The 22,224-nt window shown below is 37.1% G+C and overlaps 1 protein-coding gene across 1 annotated transcript in view; it reads left to right on the forward strand.

The window, feature by feature from the left end:
* Window positions 1–4,072: 4,072 nt before the first annotated feature.
* luzp2 (leucine zipper protein 2) overlaps window positions 4,073–22,224 on the forward strand; it is a 126,816-nt gene continuing 108,664 nt past the window's right edge. The window contains exon 1 of the mRNA XM_051871330.1: window positions 4,073–4,772. Coding sequence (XP_051727290.1) covers window positions 4,711–4,772 — 62 coding nt within the window. The 5' untranslated portion in view covers window positions 4,073–4,710. The remainder of the gene's footprint in view (window positions 4,773–22,224) is intronic.

Genomic DNA, 22,224 nt, shown 5'->3' on the forward strand with positions numbered 1-22,224 from the left:
AATATTTATTTGACATCCAGTCAAATTATCTTAAACAGTTTTATTTTATAAGGTGGTTTAAATGTTTTTACCAGAAAACAAGAACCCCCCAAACCATCCTTCTTTTGCCTTCACATTGTTCATCTAAAAGCACTCTTCATTTCTCTTAAACCTGACAGGAGACATGTTTTCCTTCACCTTGTCTACTGTGACACAGACTGCTGGAGGTGTGACTAAGACAAATAAGAGCAGATTACTAAAGATGCGTATTGCAGTCCCGAGGGCCAGGACCCCACTCATCTGTGACTACTCCCTGAGTGCCTATGCAACCCATGACGCTCTAATTAGACGCAAATCAAATAGGTGCGGAATTAGGAGCAGGGAGTAGAACTAAGGGACAATAGACTCCAAACTCCATTAGTGGTCTAATGGAAACCATTCATCATTCTTTTATAACACGACCTCTACCGCCGACACATCTTTCTTCCATTTCCACTGTTCTGATCATAGAACTTGAATCAGTCAGCCTTCCATGGCTAAAAGCAATGGCTATCCCTAAATCTTTTATTCCCTTTGAAGACAAAAATAGTGCGAGAGAGACAGGTAAAAAGAGGGATGGATACTTCAGGCCCTCCATTTTTTCGGTTTCCTAATGAGTTTTGGTTGTTTTGATTCTGCTCTAGCTCTCGCATTAAAGCATTTTGTTTTAAAAGTTGCCTTTTTCAGAGTATTTCACAACATTTCAGAAAAAAACAAAGTATTCGTATTAAAAGGACAGCTCACCTAAAAAAAAAGAAAATGTCGTATGACTTTCTTCTGCAGAACAAAAAAGAAGTTTTGAAGGCTTCCTTTTCTTTTTCCATGAAATTACACTAAATGAGCGCTTAAGCTTTTAAGTTAAATTAGGCAAAGGCACCATAAAAAGAGTTGTGTGCTATTATTTGCCAAAGCCATTTGATTGCTTTGTATTTGAAAAGAACCAAAAACTTATTCACTAAAAATCTTGATATCCGCTCTAACTTTCCTTGGTGCATTCATGAAAGGAGTTGCAATGTCCAATTTAATGTCAAATCTTTTTTTTTTTTTTTTGCGTCAGATCTTTTAAATGAATTGGTTGATCCAGTTTACAGTAATGGTCTGAATGATTTATTCACAAATCAAATGTATGCGGTTCTCAAGTTCAGCTCTGGTCCCTATTCAGCAGTTATCTGCAGGAGGAGGAGATTATCAGTAAACAATTATTTAAATTTTAGTCAGTTTTCACATAAAGCTCTTGGAATAGTGAAACTTTTTTAAGGCGAGACACTGCAGGTGAATAGGTTAAAAAAATTAACAAATAGTTATCACCATACTTCCCCAGTGGATTGATTACAATAAGAATTGCAAACATTTTTTGTATTACAAGTTTTCTAAAATGTTATGTTTAAATGTGCAAATGAGGTATTATTTGCTTAAAAATGTGCTAATTTGCATAAATTTCTAGTAGCCTACAAAAAACTGAACATTGGATGAAATTAGGTTCAGAATTCCGGTTTAATTTTTTTGGGACATATTAGAGCCTTTTAACCTTTTATTCAGTCAAAGTTTTTTTACAGAGGGGATTTTGGGTTTCTCTTTTTATCACTCCATGATTCAGAAAATTCTGTGAACAGTCAGAAAAAAATGTTTCCACAATTTTTCTTGGAAATAAAATGTTGTATATAAACTGGCAAATTAGATATGAACAAATCCTTTTGAAAACCTTCAGAATATAGATAGGAATAAAACTGTAAAGTTGTGATAGTGGAGATATATGGCTCAGTGTAGGTGAAAAACTCATTTTGAGAAAATGGCCTTGAAAAATATGTATTGTAGTTGAAATCTATAGACACAAATAGATAAAGTGCCAAAAAATAAATGGATGGATTTTGGATGTTTTCTTACCACTAGTCTGAAAAACACTTTATTAAAAGCCAAAAATCCCAAAATCTCAAAATTGAAAAAACAGTGTTTTAGCCTGTAGTGTCTCGCCTTAAGTTTGCCAGCAAGCGCCAGCCTTTTTTGATCATTTTCACAAAACTTTAATGGCCCCCAGAATATTTTGTTGTATGAATATCTGAACATACTGTACAATATATCAAAAGAAAGAACAGAGCCTCTGCTTTTTATTCTAGCTTCATTTATGTTGTACAGTCCTGTAACTCTTCATGGGTTTGACGTTTCACGTTATATGCTGTTGAATGTTTGGTGATCATGTTAGCTTACATGTGCGTAAGCGATGCTTCTCTCGCTTGTTTCTGCTTTTTCTTTGCCTGTGTTTTGATCCAGAAATTCTGTACTCTTTCAGAAGATGCGTAATAGCGCCCCCTACCATTTAACACTAAATACATGGATTGCCGGAAAATTCCGCCAATGATAGGGAAAGAGTTAAAGTGCCTTAATGTACTAAAGCAGTGAAATTAAAAGATCAAATTCAGTATACACCTTATTGATAATGCATACTATATACATTCAAGCAGAATATGAATGCAACATGTTATAATGTTTAAGCATTTTCTTTATAATTTTTTTTAATGGAAAAGTGCTTAATGAGAAACTGTATGTTGCATTTATATTCTGGGTTCTTCTGCTTGCCTGCACATAGTATGGACACTAAATAAAAAAAAAAAAATAAATAAAAAAGGTAATTGTGACTTTTTATCTCACAATTCTGAATTTTCTTCTCAGAATTGTGAGGTTTAAACTTGCAATTGTGAGTTATAATGTCAGAATTGCATGATATGAAGTCATAATTGCTAGAGATGAACTCGCAATTCTGACTTTTTTCTCGCAATTGCGAGTTTTTCACGCAACTCTGACTTTATATCATGCAATTCTGAATTTAAAACTCACAATTCTGACTTTATAACTTGCAATTCTGACTTTATATCACAATATTGACTTTATAACTCGCAATTCTGACACTAACTCGCAATTCTGACTTTATATCACACAATTATGACTTTATATCACAATATTGACTTTATAATTCGCAATTCTGACTTTATATCACACAATTCTGACTATAACTCGCAATTCTGACTTTATATCTTGCAATTATGACTTTATATCACAATATTGACTTTATAATTCGCAATTCTGACTTTATATCACACAATTCTGACTTTATAACTTGCAATTATGACTTTATATCACAATATTGACTTTAACTCGCAAAAAAGTCAGAATTGTGAGATATAAACTTGCAATTGCGAGGGGAAAAAAAATTGAATTGTGAGAGAAAAACTGCAATTACCTTTTTTTTAATTTTTTATTTCATGGCGGAAACAAGCTTCTATAACATAGTATGCATCATCAATAAGCTGTGTATTGAATTTTGTCTTTTAATATCACTGCCTTACTACAATAATACTTAGTACAAACCTGGTAAAAATGACTGGCGGGCAATGGATGAAAGCCTTGTTTTGCCCTCCAGGCATCACGTGAAATCTATGAATTGGTTGGATTCTAATAGATGGTCCCAAATCATTCCTTTGGATGAGTTGTCACAGTGTTACTGTGTCGGGCTGGTCAGGGTGCTCAAACAAACCACAGTGTTCAACTATAATCAACTAGAGAAAGTATTTTAAAGTCGTGATGTAATGGAAGTAGCGACAGATCTTTTCTTCTGAATTGTGATGCACATCTGTGTGAAATGGATTATCAAAAAAGAAAAAGGTGGGAATTGGTTCTATCCATCGGTTGTTGTTTGAATGGAGGAATCCGAAAGGGGGCGGGGTTTAGGCAGATAAAAAATAATTGGAGAAATCTGGTATACCTCAGGTCAGTTTAAAAAATAAAAAATGAAATATGCATGGATGAATCGTTCACAATAAGATCAATAACATGCATTTAGACAATAGATCGGGTGAATTTTCATCTCATGGCGACTTTGGAATCAATGGAAAATTTCATTTTCATTTGATGTTGTTGATTTTCATATACCTTTGATGTTTTGTTTCCTTCTGTCCAGAATTTGACCACCCGTTTTAAGAGGGCGAATGGAGACATCAGATGCAGCACGGCCGAAAGGTAAAGCGAAGCGACTCCATGACTGTTAAATTTATCATCATCGGTTTACCCTCTTAATCTCACAATATGAGATGGTGAGCAGGGAAATGTCTCATCAATTACTTTGACGGACAACAGAGAACAAAATGTCAAACTAATGAACCCTGCCATCAAAGTGTAATCTCCACGAAAATTGATTAATTTGGTCTTTGTGGAGTAACCCTGCTCGCCTCGAGCCCAGATAATCGCCCTGCCCCGTCCCAAGGCTGCCGGTAATAATGCAGACAGATGGATATCATGTGGGACACACCAGCAGGTATTCATCTCGCCGTGGAACGTAGAAGAGAAAGACAGGGAGCCACTGGCTGTATTGATGCTGACATCACCTCACCACCTCAAATCATTCTCCAGTCTTCCTCTCCGGATCCCCCCCCTGCTTTCTGGCCATTAATAAATCCGTCCGTCTCCCTGTCCCTGCTATTTGAAGCCGAAGAGCCCCGCACTTTCACATACACAGACCGCTCGCAGCGTTGCATCTGTCTGCCTCGGCGTGTGCCTGCGTTAACGCGTGAGAGAGAGAGAGAGCGAGAAGGGGTGAGCGAGCCAACGAGGAGAGGGAGACAGAAAGGGAGAAAGGAAAAGCGAGCGATCGAGAGAAAAAGGGGCAAAGAGACACCGAGTGCATGAGAGCAAGACAAAGCAATGAAATTCATCGGAGCCGTTTACCTTCTGTTCCTCCTTCCTGCTTTAAGCTTCAACAGCAGGTAAGAGCAGATTTACATCTCCGGCTTTATCCTTCAGCCACATCAGTCTGTCTGCCGCGGACACAATAGCTGATTATATTCGTATGTGACAACCACATTGATGTGTGCTACTGTTTAAGCTTTAAAAACCTCTGAAGAGAGAAGCACAGTGATTGAGACGGAGGTGAAGGATGCTTAACAGCTCAACTTTTTCCTGCCTCTGCTCTGGGCTTGGCTAGTGCTGCAGACAAAACAGAGACATTCGCTTTCTGGCACACAGAGTGAGTGAAATGTGGCAGGGGCTTGTGGCTCATGGGAAGGAGCAAGTTTTGTGGCAGGCAGAGCTTTGGGATGCCTGTGCAATTGCAGAATGTGTGTGTGTGTGTGTGTGTGTGTGTATTATGCGGTGAGGGGAAGAATCTGAGATGAGGAATAAAGAGAGAAGAAAGGCTAAGCCAGGTGGAGTCTTGCAGAGTCAGGGAGTTTTCAAGGATTGATCATTAATTTAACTACTGATAAAGCCGTGCCTCTTCCTCTCTGAACCCAGAGCACGGGAAAGGTCAGTGAGCATTCAGCCAAGATTTGAACGTTGACTTTATCATCTTTGGGGTATTTTTATACTCTTTTTGGGTGAATTAAACTGCGTATTAATAGCTTATTTGTTCTCCAAATACTTCTGCCTTTTAGACTTGTCCAGGGAGTGGCCCTAGAGTGCACAGGCTTGCAATACAAACATTGATATAGTTATTGTTAACACACTTTGCCACTAGTATGTAACAGTTATTTTAAAATCATCTGTGTATTAATTAAAAAACAAAACAAAACTGGCAGATGTGCTTGCCAGATATCCAGCGTTTTGTCAGTATGGTATGGCCTTCAGGTGCCTGTATATCTTACAGTTCATAACCATATATTTTGCTAACCAATATAAAGTTAATATACACTAAAAAATGCTGGGTTGAAAACAATCCAAGTTGGGTTGAAAATGGACAAACCCAGCGATTGGGTTGTTTTGTTTCTGCTGGGCAGTTTTATTTAACTCAACTATTGTTTAAAAATTACTGTATTGCTTGCCTAAAATAAGCCCAAAATATGTTAGAAATTAACATTTATTTGTATGTTTAATAAATGAACATTTATTAATGTTTAACAAATAATACTTAAACAACATACGTGTATTAAATTGCTTATTAATATATTAATAAATGTTCACATTTTGATTATTATTGTTGCCTCTAGTAATTATGTGTCTGATTTTTAATTTCCAACCTATTTTGGTTTATTTTAAGTCAGCCATACAGTAATTTTCAAACAATAGTTGAGTTAAATAAAACTGCCCAACATGTTGGTCAAACATTTAACCCAACCGCTGGGTTTGTCCATTTTCAACCCAACTTGGGTTTTTTAACCCAGCATTTTTAGAGAGTACCAAGCTACTTGAACAACTAACATCTGCTTTTTATTTAAAATATAATAACCACCTATTATTACAAAACATTTTACAGCCAAAACAAGTATTTTCATTGTTTATAATAGTAAAAAAAAAATCAATTAAAATATATAAAATAGTTTTAAATATATATTGTAATATTTTTGTAATTGTATAGAATTTCTTATGTTGTAAGTCAACATTTACAGTGTTTTTGTTGTAACATTTTTACACTTTTTTTTTTTTTGTTTTTTTTTGTTTTTTTCCCCTGTTAAAATTAGTTGCATTTCTTGTGTTTGTTTTAAATGAGATCTCTGATCAAGGTTTATTAATCAGACTCAAACATTATACACTTAAATCAAAGGCCTGGCCAGAATAAAGTATGTAAATATGGTCATCTTATAATGTGAAGAGAAATTAATCTCACTTGCTTTTCCTTAATGCAAGGCATTTATCAAGGCCAGTGTCTGTGAGTCACATCTCCAGATTCTCATTAGGACAATGTCAAACACACATTTGACTTACCAATTCAAATTCTGAAATGAATCTTTCTATACAAACCCAGAAGCGACTGCATTGAAAGTGACACTGGATGATGATGTCTGTGATGTTTTACTGTACAGAGAATCTTTTTTTTTTTTTATCAAAACACTTTTTAGTACATATTCATTTTACATTTCCTACTTGCGTTTACATTACATTAATGCATATAGAATACACTTTTATCAGCATTGCATTCAAGGTACATATTTTTTATCAGTTCTTGCTTTCTCTGGGAGTCGAACCCATGACCTTGCCGTTTCTACTTTGAGTGATTCTACAGATCATTTGCTTTCAGTTCTTATTGATGAGAAAATAACTTTTTATTATTTATTTATTATTGTTTGTTGGTTTATCACTAAAGGCATCAAAGACTTTTTCAAAATGGCTTTCTGCAGTTTTTTTTTCTTTTTTCTTTTTTGGGCCAGACATTTGGCAGAAGATCACACTCTCAGCCATTGAGATACAGTGCAGTGGAGCAGAAAAACAGCAACCTACAATGACTCAAGTGGTTTAAAAAAAAAACTACACACCCTAATTTCCCTTAATTTCACATCATTAGGACTCTTGTGTGTTCCTCAGTCATACTATTGTTGTCTTTGGTGATACTTGTCATCTATTGTGTGTTTTTATATTGTGTTTTGTTGCTAATCATATTCTAGCACATTATTTATAGTAAGTGGTATAAGATGAACATGAGTCTGTCACTTTTGACCAGTTTTACCTTTCCAAAGATCATGGACTCTGAGAGAAATGGTCCATAAAATCGCATATCAGAAATTGGAAGAGTTTTCTAGTGCATAAAACATACCATGTTACAGTAGAAGAGACAGTTGCATAGAGATCATAATATCAAAAATCATACATTCCCACTTATTATGAGTCTAGAAATTTTAGTTTTTAAATTTTAAAAGTGTAGACCTACATTTTTGATGTTTCCTTCAATTTTAAACGACTTCCTTCAGATACTTCGGTTAAAAACATGGTCATAAAATATGTTTGCGTGGCTCTCATTTAGATATCCAGAATCCCAGCTCAGCAGTAAACCGCTTTCATGCCAACAGCAAAACCGCTTTCTCACAATCTACACCAACATTTCATCAATTCTGCTTACTGGTCTGCAAAGCTCAACAGACAAGTGCATTGAGCTACACATGTATAAATCAGCAAAGCTGTACTATTCAGCATTTTATACAGAGAGATGATTACATTATGCTGCATAAGCATTTGATGTTTGGGGAAACCTACTCCAAACAGAACTGTACTGAGCGATTTCATCAGAGCCTCTTAAGTAGCGCAAAAATGGCTGGATGAGGTGAGAGAGTTGCTTATTTGAAGTAATTGAATTCTTCCACAGCTATATGTGCATGGCATGCCTGTGCACTTGGGTGATGAATAGGTCAGGCTATGGCTGATGAATGAATTGGAAACTTCATTTGAAAGGGTAACCATGACCTTGCCACACACTCATAAAACATAGTAAATCTTGGACAGTAAAAGAAAATTACCATTCCTGCATGTATAAATTTTCACCCCTGTAGGTTTACATAAGCATTGCGGTGTATGCATGTTACGCTCTATACATCATTGCTTTGGTAATACATCACTGTACATGTCAGAATGTTTTATGCATTCATACAAGGCCATGGAATTCTTGTACTTTGTGAATATTGCATTAGGTATTTTCTTGTTAAAATAAGGTTTTACATATATTCTTATTACACAGTGTCCCAATCAGACGCGACGCACAACACGCGATAAAAGGTATCTTTTCCATGTTAATCAGAGTTTTTTTTTTCCTAACTAGCCGCGACGCCGACACGTGATGACTCTATTTTACAAACGGTTTCTATTTTTCTGCGACGTCGCGGCTGGAACAACAACACAAAGTATGGCAATGATAATCTCATGTACTGTTTATGTGCTTTAATTGATGTTAAAAGCGTCTAATGTGAGCTTGAATATAATTTTATCTGTGTTTTATAGTCGTACTGAAAGCAACAATTGACAATTCACCTCAGATAAATGAAAGGAAACAAGAACGTTCAAACTGTCAACTCATTGTGAACAGACAAGTGTATTCTATAACAAAGATTGTTTGAGTAACTCAGTATGTATTTTTGATAATGTTAAATTGGTGTAATATTCATGAATTTGATTATATATCCATTTCGTTGCGAGTGCCGGGAGCTTCGAGAGAGCCCGCCCACGCGCTCTTCTGATTGGCTGTGATTTTTATCGCGTCTCATAGTCGCGTCTGGTGTGGACAAATTGTTTGTCGCTGGAATCTTATGGCATCACGTCTGGTTAGGACACGGTGTTAAACCGCTCTATTAATTTTTTTATATTTAAAATGACATATATATATATATATACACAACGTATATTCAGCACAGTTATATCGTGATTTCCACAAAAATATTAAGTGGCACAGCTGTTTTCAACACTGATAAGAATAAGAAATGTTTCTTGAGCAGCAAATCAGCATATAAGTATGATTTCTGAAGGATCATGTGACACTGAAGAATGGAGTAATGATGCTGAAAATTCAGTTTTGCTACCACTAGAATAAATTAAAATATATTTAAAATATGAATATATAAACTGTATATATTTTATATTGTAATAATATTTCACAATATTACTACTTTTAGTGTATTTTTAATCAAATAAATGCAGCCATAAACGAACATAAGAAACTTATTTAAAAAAAATTAAAACCCCCTTTTGAACAGTTTATGAAAATTCAGTTCAGTCATTTACTTATCCATTTTCAATCCTGTATGCCTTTATTGTAAGGAACAAAAAGATGTTTTGAAGAATGTTTCAACAGCTTTTGAACATTTAATGAAAGTCATTGGGGTTCAAAACCACACTGAACCTCATTAACTTTTTTTTTTGAAAATGTCTTCTGTGTTCCACAGAAGAAAACGAAAGACATGAGGGGTCAGTAAGTGATGACATAATTTACATTTTTAGATGACCTTCCCCTTTAACGTGTTCTTTTATGCTTTGTTTGAATGATCAATTCCGGATTACGTCCGTAAAAAGTTTTCACATCTGCTCGGATAAGTTGTTAAACGTCTCTTTATCACATCCTCTATATTGTGGCTCTGGGTTTTGGTTTCCCGGCTCAAGTGGCTTAGTTCACTGTTACAACTGTCAGTGCTTTTCAGTTCCGCTCGCATGCCTGCAGCGTCTCCCTCAGGATCGTAGTCTCTCTCTCTGATGACTCAAACTTTGATGTAGGGAACCGTGGCAGCCTCTTCTGCCAAAACTTTGCCTCCAGTGAAGTGACTGAAATGTCAAAAAGGAGCATTTGCCAAGGTATAAATGTAAGAGGAAAGGTGGGGAACTCCCATTTTAAACCTAGATCAAGAATGGCGGATAGTTCATGTAATTGCTCATGTGCCTTTTTTTCCTCCCCTGCAGAAGCCTGCGTCTTTTGTTTCTATCGGGCGAAGCCTCAGAGGCAGCGGTGTCATGTCGGAAAATGACTGGGAAGACAAACTCATTGCGGTGTGGATCGATGACACTGTGGCTGGTGGGAGGGGGTCATATGTCTCATAGCTGTGCTCTATGGGCCCGATCATTACCCATAAATCTCGTGTTTTAATGGCTTGAACATTCTCGCTGATATCCTTGCGCTCTGGCTACTGGGATGCGATAAAATATTCCATTCTTGCTTTGTGTGAATAATGACCTTGAATGATGCTTTTTGGTTGCCATGGCAACCGTGATTGTTCCCTCGATAGGAATCGCTCTCGTCTGTGAGTGCACTAGCAGAATTTGCAGTGAACACACCGATCAGTGATGGAGTGATGCGCTTTTGTGTGATTTGTTTAGTAGTGAGTCGCTTTGTGCTTCATTCCTTTGGCGAACTAAAAGACAATGTAGTTTCTAATTCAGGTTAACCCAGTTGCATGCGATTGAAACTTTTTCAAAAGACTGTGGTTTGAGAAGAAATGTTTCTTTTGCTCCCATTTTCTCCTTGTCTTGTCTTTTTTTTCTACCTCGGCAGCATCCTGGGTGTTAAACCTCTGAAATCTGAAAATTTTCTCAAAATATCCAGCCTGATGCAATCGTTTTAATCTGACAGCCTCTCCCTGTATGTGTCACTGATAGATTCTAAAGAATAAGGAACTGCTGTGGCTATATCTTGCGTTCAGAGTCGAGAGGAGCACGTGCCAGGCTGGAGAATAGAACAGATTTGTTGGCAGATCCAGAGGTGCCCATGCGTGACCGCGCCCAGAGTGCTTGGCATCGTGAGTAGTAAATGGAAAAGGTCCAACATTATTCTGTGCTCACCTGCGTGATGCATGGCAGCCACCTTACAGACCTCTTTCTCTCCTTAGGTTGCATCTGTTTTGTGCACTGGGAGATTTCTATTAGAAATTGTGATTGCATTTTAGCTTTATGATTTGAGATTGCTTTAATTCAAATTTTACTCAGCTGAAGGAGCATGATTCATGTATATTAAAGACGTATTATGCAAGTTAAGCTCAGTCGACAGAATTTTGGCATAATGTTAATTACCATAAAAATGAATTTGGACTTGTCCAAAAAATCTGGGTTACAGTGAAGCACTTACAATGGAATTTGTAAACTAAATTAAAATACTCACTGCTTTATTTGTTGTTATAGCCACAAGACAAACAATGTGTGTGTTAGCATCATTTTAGTGTGAAAAATGCTTACTAAATAGCTTTCTGTGTACAGTTATATCCCATTCAAACTTCACCACCATGACAACGTAGTGCTGTAAGCACTAAAAATATGTAATATAAGTCTCTGGTGTCCCCAGAATGTGTCTGTGAAGTTTCAGCTCAAAATACCCCACAGATCATTTATTATAACTTGTCAAATTTGCCCCTATTTGGGTGTGAGCAAAAACAGTTTTTGTGTGTGTCCCTTTAAATGCAAATGTGCTGCTGTTCCCGGCCCCCTTTTCAGAAGAGGGCGGAGCTTTAACAGTTTTGTTGCGTGTTCTTGGGGGCGGGGTTTATGTAAATTTTAGGGTTTGTGATGTCACCAACCCATGAAGAAGCTTGTTGTAGTCCCTACCAGCCATTTGTTGTAGTCCTTAAACAGCAATTTCTGTAAAATAAAATATCTCCCTTTTCATTGAACTTTGAGCGTTGTAACTTTGCAGATGTTGTTTATGCTCAAACAGCAACATTACGCTCTAACTAAAGTTAAAAAAAGGTACTCCCAAAAGTGCTTTTGACTCCCAAAGTGACGGTTGCCATTGACTTGCATTATATAAATCACCAAGGCCCACAGTTTCAGAAAAAAAAGTCACCTACATCTTGGATGGCCTGAGGGTGAGCGAATTAACAGCAAATTTTTTGGGTGAACTAATGTATGTGCTTTTATAAGATATGCTTCACATTTTTGCTTTAAAATCCTCCAAAAATCACCATAACCTCAAAAACCCATAAAGTCATCATTTATTTTTAATGGTAATAACCCTTATGCCTAATGCTGTTGATTGAACTTGGCTTGAATCTGGCTTGAATCTGTAATATTGCTTAACTTGTGAACTAAAGAAATGGCATTACTGTTTAGCTTGACCTACATAGTATGCATTAATAAGTAATAGAAGGTTTTAGCACTTGCTGTTTTCTGCGGTAGAATTAACCATATTCTTTATGCAAGTGTGATGTTTGAAGTGGGATTGTGGCTTCCATGAGATAAGCCAATCAGAATGAGAGATTCTCCAGAGATGTTCTGAATGCATAGACAATGTCATAAGTGTGAGGATATGCATGCAGATAGGGGTAGATTGGACATTAGTGGAGAGAGGTGTTGTCCTGTGCTCTTGTCTTGACAGAGAGTGAAAATTGAAATTCAAGAGGCATACCATAATCAGAAAGCCATGGCAACCAAGCAGGCTGTCAAACAGTCACAAAGTAAATTAGCAATAAACAGAACCTTGCTTTGCCACGACAAATATAAAACTAATTAAGGCACCTGGTGATCTGCGAGGACGATTAGCGCCTGGACTGTTTATGAGAAACGTCAGCATTATAACTGCTTCCTTCCTCCAGTGGGTTTGTCGGTGTCAGGGGAGTTTTTTTTTTTCAAGGCAGTGGCTCCTTGAATTCGATGACAAATGTTTGGCAGTACGTAAACCGGTTCGCAAATCAGCCTAAAATGTGCCAAAAAAGCTAACAAACCACCATTGAATCAAAATAAACTTAAAATGATTTTTGAAAAACACAACACAAGCTCCTTAAATTAAAGCTACACCTCCGTGCCTGCAACCTTCGTAACCCCTGGTGTTTACAGAGCACCTGATGACTAATGGCCTGAAAAGAGGGTGAACAGTTAGTGATGAATAAAAGATACATGATATGCTTTTATATTTGGAGCATTCCCATTTACTCCTAGTGTTTTAATCCGTCTCTTTTGTCCACTTTCAACCACTTCTGTCAAGGGGAGGGTCTATGGGTGGGTAAAATGTATGGGCTTTTTCAGATCTTTTGATATAATTGACAAAATAAGCTCACGCAATTTACATATGAACACAAAAGGACACGACGGAAAAACACACGTAGAGCAGCAGCTTTTGTTTCTGCTCTGACAGCCACAAGACCACAGCGAATGCTGTGAGTGTGTGTTCGAAATCAGGAATGGTGAGAGAACATTGTGCTTGGTACATTTTTCGTCTTCAGACCAAACTTGGGTCTTCAGCTGACAAAGTTTAAATCCCATCTGGCTAGAGCGCTTCCCATTATGTTTATGCATTAGGTTAGTAGGCGGAGAGACTTTTGTGTCTGTTCGAACGCATTCGACTGCATGAGCGTTTACACTACACTATGAAAGCAATCCGGTCGAATGCGTTTTCGACTACCTCTGGAAGTGCTTGAAAGTGGACAAGCTCAAAACGTTTTAGACCCCATTTACATCTGTATTTAGCGTCGTCCTCTTGTGATCCGATCAACCAAAATGCATCTTAATACCAGGTGGAAACAGGGCCTAAAGGTAGGCTATGTTACATACATGTACAATGTAAACATACAACATATTATAGTATTAGTTGAATGTCAATAGTCCAAAGTGTAAGGTAAATGTGTTCTGTGTGCATTTAACCCAGAAACTATTTAAACATCTTGTGGAACAAATTTACATTGGAACAAAGAAAAAACAAAACAAAACACTGAAACATTGTTTTATGCAGTGTTTGGGACAGTCACACATAATGTAATTGTAGGATTTTAAATTCATGTTCTGTTTAACTGGCTTCAGTTTTATAGCATTTGTGCCAACTTGCCATCGAGGAAAAAATAGCAGACAGAGCAGCTTTATATATATTTGAACATAATAACATTGTGACCGCAAGATGGGGTTTTATTGTAGCATTTGCTCATTTCCAAGTCAAATCAGAATGTCAACAATTTATTAACATTGATTAGAAACTGAGGGCCAGCTTGTGCCAGGGCAAACCCTCTTTTGGCATTAAAAAAAACTACTGTCAGGATTTACTAAAGACACACAGTGGAAAAATTTGTGCCAAAAAGGTGTGGACATAGTTATTTTTGCGGCTGACCTTACTGCATAAGCATTTGTAGGAGTTACCCTTTTAGACGCAAAATTTATGGGAGGAGAGTATTTAAATGAATCACGTAACGCAATTTATTTAAGGTTTGCTCTAGTCAGTTTTCTGGTATTTGTGGCATTATTTAACGGCCCCAAAAAAGCATGTCTTAAACTAGACTCTCATTTATGCTGCTCTTGGTAGATTGGGTTGGTCATTATGGAAATGATCTATCTGCATCTGTATTCTTTAATGTGTGCGTCATCAGTAAATCACCCGCAGAACTTTCCACTCCCATTGACGCTTTTATGGGATTGCGCTCTCTCGCTAATTTGCCCTGTTTAGTAATTCTGGCCTAATATGTAGGAAATTACTTAGCTTCAAAAACATAAATTAATGGAGTTGTGGTTGACATCGTTCTTTCTGATAAACTCAAATGCTCCAGTGAGCTAGTGACATTTTTTATTCGATAACATCAGCTTTATATCTTGCACTGTTGGATTTGAAGTAAGCTTTTTGCTGTGAGTGCAAAGGTTTCCTTGGTTCAAATCTCATCTGATACAGTATATAACAAAGTTTTTAACAGTAACACTGCAGTACTGTATGTCGGTGGATATATATCCACATAGGGAGCGGTGCTGGTCTGAGAGCTGTGCGCAGGAGAGAAAATCGCCACAACCTCAGCGAACACACAGCAACACATTCGAACAGCATGAAAACTCCTGCTTCCTCCTGCAGGAGGCTATTTTTACCTGGTGAAACCTTTCATTTACCTTTCATAAAGTAGTGCGGACAATATCAAATACTCATTTTTGAAGTCCACCATTGGTTAGTAAACATACAGGCATGAAGATGAGGTCAATTGGTGGTCTTAATGTATAGACAGAGGAGGGTGTGCATAACCTTTTGTATTTTTTGGTCGACTTCAGAATATGATAATGCTTTGTGTGCCTCTATGAAGGGACATGAATGAATATGCAAAACCTCTTAGTGGAATTATAGCAGAAATCATAAAACCATGTCTTATAAACACTCTAATAGGATTGTAAGGGACATATAAATAAATAAGCAGCGGGAACTGTTTCGGAACAGGAGGGAGAGCATGGCCGCAGGGGATTTGTCAGACAAAGAGATTTGATGTATGCCTTACCTAGTGCTAGAAGTTTGGAGCCCTACATCAGCTGGGCTTCCACTGATAGAGTAGGTGAGGGAGGCTGACGGTTGAGCCACTTAAATAGAGGGACAGGGAGCGCCACACTCTGTGCTTTTGCTTAAAATTAATGCCCACAGGAAGTGAGTGGTGTGAAGTATTGCATTGGGTGTTCTGCGTTTGTTACGTAGACGTTGAAGCATGTCTGGTTCTTGTCACCATAGGAGTAAATTGAACTGTCAAAAACGTACAGTTTAAGATGGCTCACAAACCTCATGAGCTCTCTAACTTGCCCTGAAAAGAATGTGGGAACAGAGGACCGGTTCCATTTTGCAAAAAGAAATACCAAAACCGAATGACGTTCGTTTTGATCTACAGTGTAGTCCAATTTATGAATGAGCGACTCTTATGAAACATCGTAACCAATGTAGTCCGATTCCCAAACTCTTATGAGCAGCTTTTTAGTGATTCAAAAACAGTGTAACAGTGATTCCCAAGCAAATTATGTTTTTTGGGTGAGTCAACTAGTTTTGGCTCGTTTTAGTTTTTCATTTGAGTCAATATACACAACTAATAAGCGTAGTTACACATTTAACTATGCTTATGAGTTTTTTTTTGGTTACACTTTATTTTAAGGTGTCAGTATTACAGTGTTATTATACACTTAAATACTGAGTAATAATAATTAAAGTTCCTCTGTAGTCAATAATTTTATCCCTTAAAACTCATCTTTAATCACCAAAATTACATATTTAGAATTGTTTTCCTGTAAATTTTTTATTTTAATGCCTTAAAATAGCTTGAATGTAACTCTACACCATTGCCTCATTTAATATACACGGATCTATGAATATGATAATTAGCCCCGCCTCCACTCGCTCACACAAGCTCAGGCGAGATCCACTCGGTCGACTTACTGAGGTAAACGCTGCACAATGGTATCGCTTTTTACAACGTCGGACACATAACGGTAATTAATATGATTAGCGTTTTGGTTGACTGCGATATCAAACAGCTAATAATGCTAACGTTACACAAACCATGTTCACATTCACGAGTCAGACAGCTGCCTTCTAAAAATCAATGTCCTTAGAAACGCTTTGAACAACTCAGAATGTCAGTGGAGAAAGGCATATAGTTCATCATAACATCGTAATATACATCATACTGTACATCTGCTATATTGCAAATATACCCAATTTTTCCATATCAACAGAAAAATATACCAGGATAACCTTCTTTTGAGACTCCCTTGCACCGTTAATGATATGCTAAAGCCCGCTGGCACGTTGACGTGATTGGTTACAAGGTAGTTTGTGATGTCAGAAACACCAGTGATTTTAAACCACGGGTTTGAGACTGTCTTTAGATCACTGCAGTTTTAAAGAGAAAATACTCAGCAATGGTGTTGACTTAAGAATTTGCACATTGTTTGTCTTAAAGCATGTTAAAAACACCAGAAAGACATATGAACAATATTAAAAACTTGATTTTCACCACAGCGGGACTTTAACTATATGTACTTACAATAGGCTGAGGGTTAGGATGAGGGTTAATTGCATGTAATTATGCATAATTTCTAGTTATTACTACAGTCACTTATGCAGCCTCTAAAATGACTAAAAAGTCTAAATAAGCACACCAGAATGGTTTAAATATATTTATTCCTGATATTTATCATCATTTTGAAATGAAATTGCATTTCATTTCCGAATATTGATTAATTAAAATGAACTGGAATCAGAACCAGAACTGTTGAATACTTTGATTCCAATCCCTGGTGAGAAACACTTTCTAGTGCCAAAACACTTCCATTTCCAATCAGAGCAGAGTGGAAAGAGTTTTATTTGCAAACGGGATGTTACAGTAAATGAATTTAGATTCCCCACCAAAAATGTTTCCCTGCTGACATTTCTAATTGAGATAAAAATGAAAGCACCAAGGAATTGCTGGTTACTAGGGAAGATAAGGCAAAGATTTTGCAAGCCAGATGTTTTGGTGAACGGCGTGATTGGCAATTTCCATAAAACGAACGTTCATCGGAGCTCAAAAAAGGCACACAGTAAAGCTTGGCCTTGGTTCAGGCTGCTGCTTTTTTCTTTTAAATAAGAGCGTTATTAAAGATGGAAGGAATGGTGAGGCAATTCATTCTTTCTGTCTACTTTCTCATCCTCTCAGGGTCATAACTTCTCAAGTTGCTCCTTGTTTTTTTTTTTTCCTCCTCTTTTTTTTTTTTTTTTCTCCAGTAATTTTTGGGTACTGAGATGATTTTGATTTTTAGGTGAAACTCAAGTTCATGGACAAATAGAGGCAGAGAGACAGCTGCTATTTCAGAATAATCCTGAGAGAGAATGCATTTAGTTTGTCCTGTTTTCCCTGGACGAGACGTGCTTCACTTGAGTGCCACAATTTATACCAGTTATGTTTCTCAGAAGTTTATCTCTTTTTTTTTAAGGGATTTGAGGGAAATGCATGGCCAGAGGCAAAATATAATGGTCACAATATTTGAATGAATCGGTCTGCCTCTAAATCTTTAAACTGGATTTTTAAATGAAATGCTACAGTAATGCTTGGATTTGCAGAAATGCTTGGATTTTTCATGAAATGCTACAGTATACTGCATATTTAAGATCCTTAATTGCTAATGGACTGGTTGCTGTATAATTTAGCATATATCATGAGACTTAATTGCCTATCATCTATATATTCCACAATAACATTATTTTACAATAATTGCACCATTAAAACAGTATATCGATTTTCTAAAAGCCATTTCCAACATTTCTCATCATTATCGGAAAAGGTCTTAAATGGTTAGTTCACCCAAAAATGAAATTTCTGTCATTAAGTGCTCCCCGTAAGGCCTTCGTTCATCTTCGGAACACAAATGAAGATATTTTTGATGAAATCCAAGAGTTTTTTTAAAAAAAAATTTTATCCTCAATAGGAAGCAATAAAATTACTGCATTTAAGGTCCAGAAAAGTTGTAAAAATGTTGTAAAAACATGACCCAATGTGACTATAGTGGTTCAACCTTAATGTTATGAAGTGATGAGAATGCTTTTTGTGTGCAAAACCAAAACAAAAATAATGACTTTATTCAACAAATTTGTCTCTCCCCTGTTATTCTCTTACGCTATTTACATTCAGCACTTCCAGGTTCTATGTCAGAACACCGGCTCAGTATTGGCCGACGCTGATCACGTGAGCAGCAGGACGCATGTGTGTGATGTTGACACAGGAGCCGGCCAATAATGAGTTGGTGTTCAGATGTAAACCTGGAAGCACTGAACTGCGTTCACTTTTTTTGTTTTGTTTTTGTGCACAAAAAGTATTCTTGTCGCTACATAACATTAAGGTTGCACCACTGTAGTCACATTGACCATTTTACCGATGTCTTTACTACTTTTCTGGACCTTGAATGTGGTAATTTTGTTGCCTTCTATTGAGGATTAAAAAAAAAAAAACCTTGGAGTTCATCAAAAATATGACAATTCAGTAGATGGAGCTAAAAATCAGTTTGAAACCATCCTGTGGTCTAAATGAATTCAATCTTTGAAGGGAATTTGTCAATATTTATTGATGTATCTAGCACTGTTGATCCATAAAGAGTGATAGGCAAGGAAAAACACATTTTGTGAGACAAGGGAAACATCAAGAGATTGCACCTAAACACAGGTGAATACCTCAGAAAAAATCCTTTTCACACAAACCTTTATTTTTTTTCAAGTGTTGTTGCCTGTTTTGTCCCAGAACTCAAGAATCAGTGTGCTGTGAATCCAAAGTGGCGTTTGTCAGAAAATAAAACTTTTCTGATAAAGCTTTTTTAGCATACTGTATTCCCTGCTTTGTTCTTTTTGATCCTGAGCTTTGATTATAAAGTCACATCTCTCTGTAGGACCATGCGGATCTGTCTGTCTTCTTTTTATTTTAAACTTCATGCATGCTGTAAGAGGAAAAGGAAAGTAACCTTGACACCCCCTAGAGAGAAAAATGGCCGCCTGTCAGTCAAACTTGAATCTCCCAGCAGCTTTGCGACCTGAGGTGTGTCAGGACAAGGCCGGAGGGGGAAAGTGTGTGTGTGTGTTTATGTATGTGCATGTATTGTCGTTTGGAGATCTAGGGCGGATGAGAGTCCAAAAATGTCCGGTCGTTTGCGAGTTTTATTCAGCCATCAATCTTGTCACCAAGGTTGATCAGAGTCCAGGGAGCGGATGGGGCTTTTTCCCTCAGTATCGAGGGTAACAACACTGCAATGCAATGACATGAGCGGTTTGCAAGGATGCCACACGGTTTTACTTGAAAAGGACAAAGGGGACATTCAGAATGACCGACTAACTGACGCTGAAAGGATCCTCTGAATTATTTAAGCCGGAAACTCTTTAGCCCCTTTTCAAATGACGTCCTCTAGCATCTGCAAAGTTGTGTGCATTTATTTGTAGCACATTACGCCAAGATGTTCGAAAGCATTAGCTGATTGAGAAGACAAACTCTGAAGTCAAAGATATATGGACTTAAATTTATTAGAGGTTTCCGTTGCGCATACGGCGCTCTGATGTTTTCCACAGGCTCTCGGGGAAAATTACTCTGAAACAAATGATGTCTGTAAAATAAAAAACACTGTGCTTTCGAATCAGTAGCACTAATGCACGTTAATTCTCCGCTTGCATTAGTTCCAGCATTAGGGTGATCAAACGGAGAGCGAAATAATAATACGAGATTTTCGAATCTTCACACCCTGAGCTATTTTTCTAAGAAAACAGCAGAAATTCGTTTTCCGGCTCTCGAGTCCTCTCTCAGGAACCGTCTCGTAGGGTGTGGTGTAATGGCTCGGCTCTGATGCCTCTATTTATGTTACCGATCTTTAGTGGAGCAGCATGAATAATTTAAGAGGGAAAAGATGGTAGAAGCAACAACAAACTATATCCGGGTGTTTATGTCAAGCAGCCATCGCACCATGAAAGCTTCTTATAAATCATGATTGTATCTCTGTCTCCGCCTCCTCGTGCCTTTTGTCTTGTCTCTCTTCCTTAATAGCCTGTAATTGGTCCCCCATGGAACTGAAAAGAAAGAGCAGAGATGCGTAACTCACTAGTGATTACTCAGATTAAAGTGTGCAAGAAGAGACTTGGTCAGGCATGTACAAAAGAGGACTTCATGAATAATACATGCTACAAATCTATGGCTCTGATCATGAAAGGAGGATGGCCCAGGGCCGGAGGGAGGCTGTATTTGTGTTGAGTGATAGAGGGGCCCGCAACCGGATCGGCCAAACCGAGGTCTTGCCTCGGGAATAAAATCACTTGGGTTTTGCTAAGAAACTTCAAAGCGTAGCGGTTAGGGCTGTTATTTTAAAGTGTTCATTTAATTCACTTAATAAAAAAATAAATAAGCAAAGTGAATTCAATTAATAGTGACCCCTGACCTGTATGTTTATGATGTAGTTTTCAAAGCAATTCAAAAGAATTTACAGAGAAATTGCAGGGAATCTATTCTTGAGTACTTGTAAGGAATAAATATTTGGAAAAAGTAAATTTGACGTAAGTGCAATTTGAAAAATTGGCTTTTACTTTAGATTAAATAATAGTAAACTTAGTACTTAAACTTAATACTAAAGTATTACTTAAATGGAATGTGTTTGATTCACTAAAAAGAACCGGCTCAATAGAAACATTCATTCAGGTATCGGACTTCACTTGATTTGCAGTATGTTTTTGATTCACTTAAAATAACTTATAAGAGTCATTTGTTAGGGAACTGGCCTGCTATGGTTTTGCGGTAGGTTTTTGATTCACTTAAAAGATCTCATTAGAGTGATTCCTTCAGGTATCGGAGTTCACTTGTTTTACTGTGTGTTGGTGATTCATTTAAAAGAACCGACTCATTGGAGTCATTAGTTTAGGAATTGGATTTAACTCGTTTTGCTGTATGCGTTTGATTCACTAAAAAGAACCAGCTCATTAGGGTAATTCCTTAAGAAATCGGACTTGACTTGTTTCACAGTATGTTTTTGATTCACTAAAAACAACTTGCTCATAAGAGTCATTTGTTAGGGAACTGGCCTACTCTGGTTTTGCTGTATGTTTTTCATTCACTGTAAAGAACCAGCTCATTAGAGTCATTCGTTTAGGAATCAGACTTCACTTGTTTTGCTGTATGAGTTTGATTCACTAAAAAGAACCAGCTCATTAAGGTAATTTCTTCAGGAATTGGACTTCACTTGTTTTACTGTGTGTTGGTGATTCATTTAAAAGAACCGAGTCATTGTAGTCATTCGTTTAGGAATTGGATTTAACTCGTTTTGCTGTATGTGTTTGATTCACTAAAAAGAACCAGCTCATTAGGGTAATTCAGGAATCGGACTTCACTTGTTTCACAGTATGTCCTTGATTCACTGAAAACAACTTGCTCATAAGAGTCATTTGTCAGGGAACTGGCCTACTCTGGTTTTGCAGTATGTTTTTGATTCACTTAAAAGAACCGGTTCATTAGAGTCATTCCTTTAGGTATTGGACTTCATTTGTTTTGCTGTACTTGTTTGACTCACTAAAAAGAACCAGCTCATTAAGGTAATTTCTTCAGGAATTGTACTTCACTTGATTTACTGTGTGTTGGTGATTTGTTAAAAAGAACCAGCTCATTAGAGTCATTCGTTCAGGAATCAGACTTCTTGTTTTGCAGTGTGTTTTTGATTCACTAAAAACAACTTGCTCATAAGAGTCATTTGTAAGGGAACTGGCCTACTCTGGTTTTACAGTATGTTTTTAATTCACTTAAAAGTACCGGCTCATTAGAGTCATTCGTTCACAAATCA

The sequence above is a fragment of the Ctenopharyngodon idella genome, chromosome 18 (genome assembly GCF_019924925.1).
Source record: "Ctenopharyngodon idella isolate HZGC_01 chromosome 18, HZGC01, whole genome shotgun sequence".
NCBI classification, from domain to species: Eukaryota; Metazoa; Chordata; class Actinopteri; order Cypriniformes; family Xenocyprididae; genus Ctenopharyngodon; species Ctenopharyngodon idella.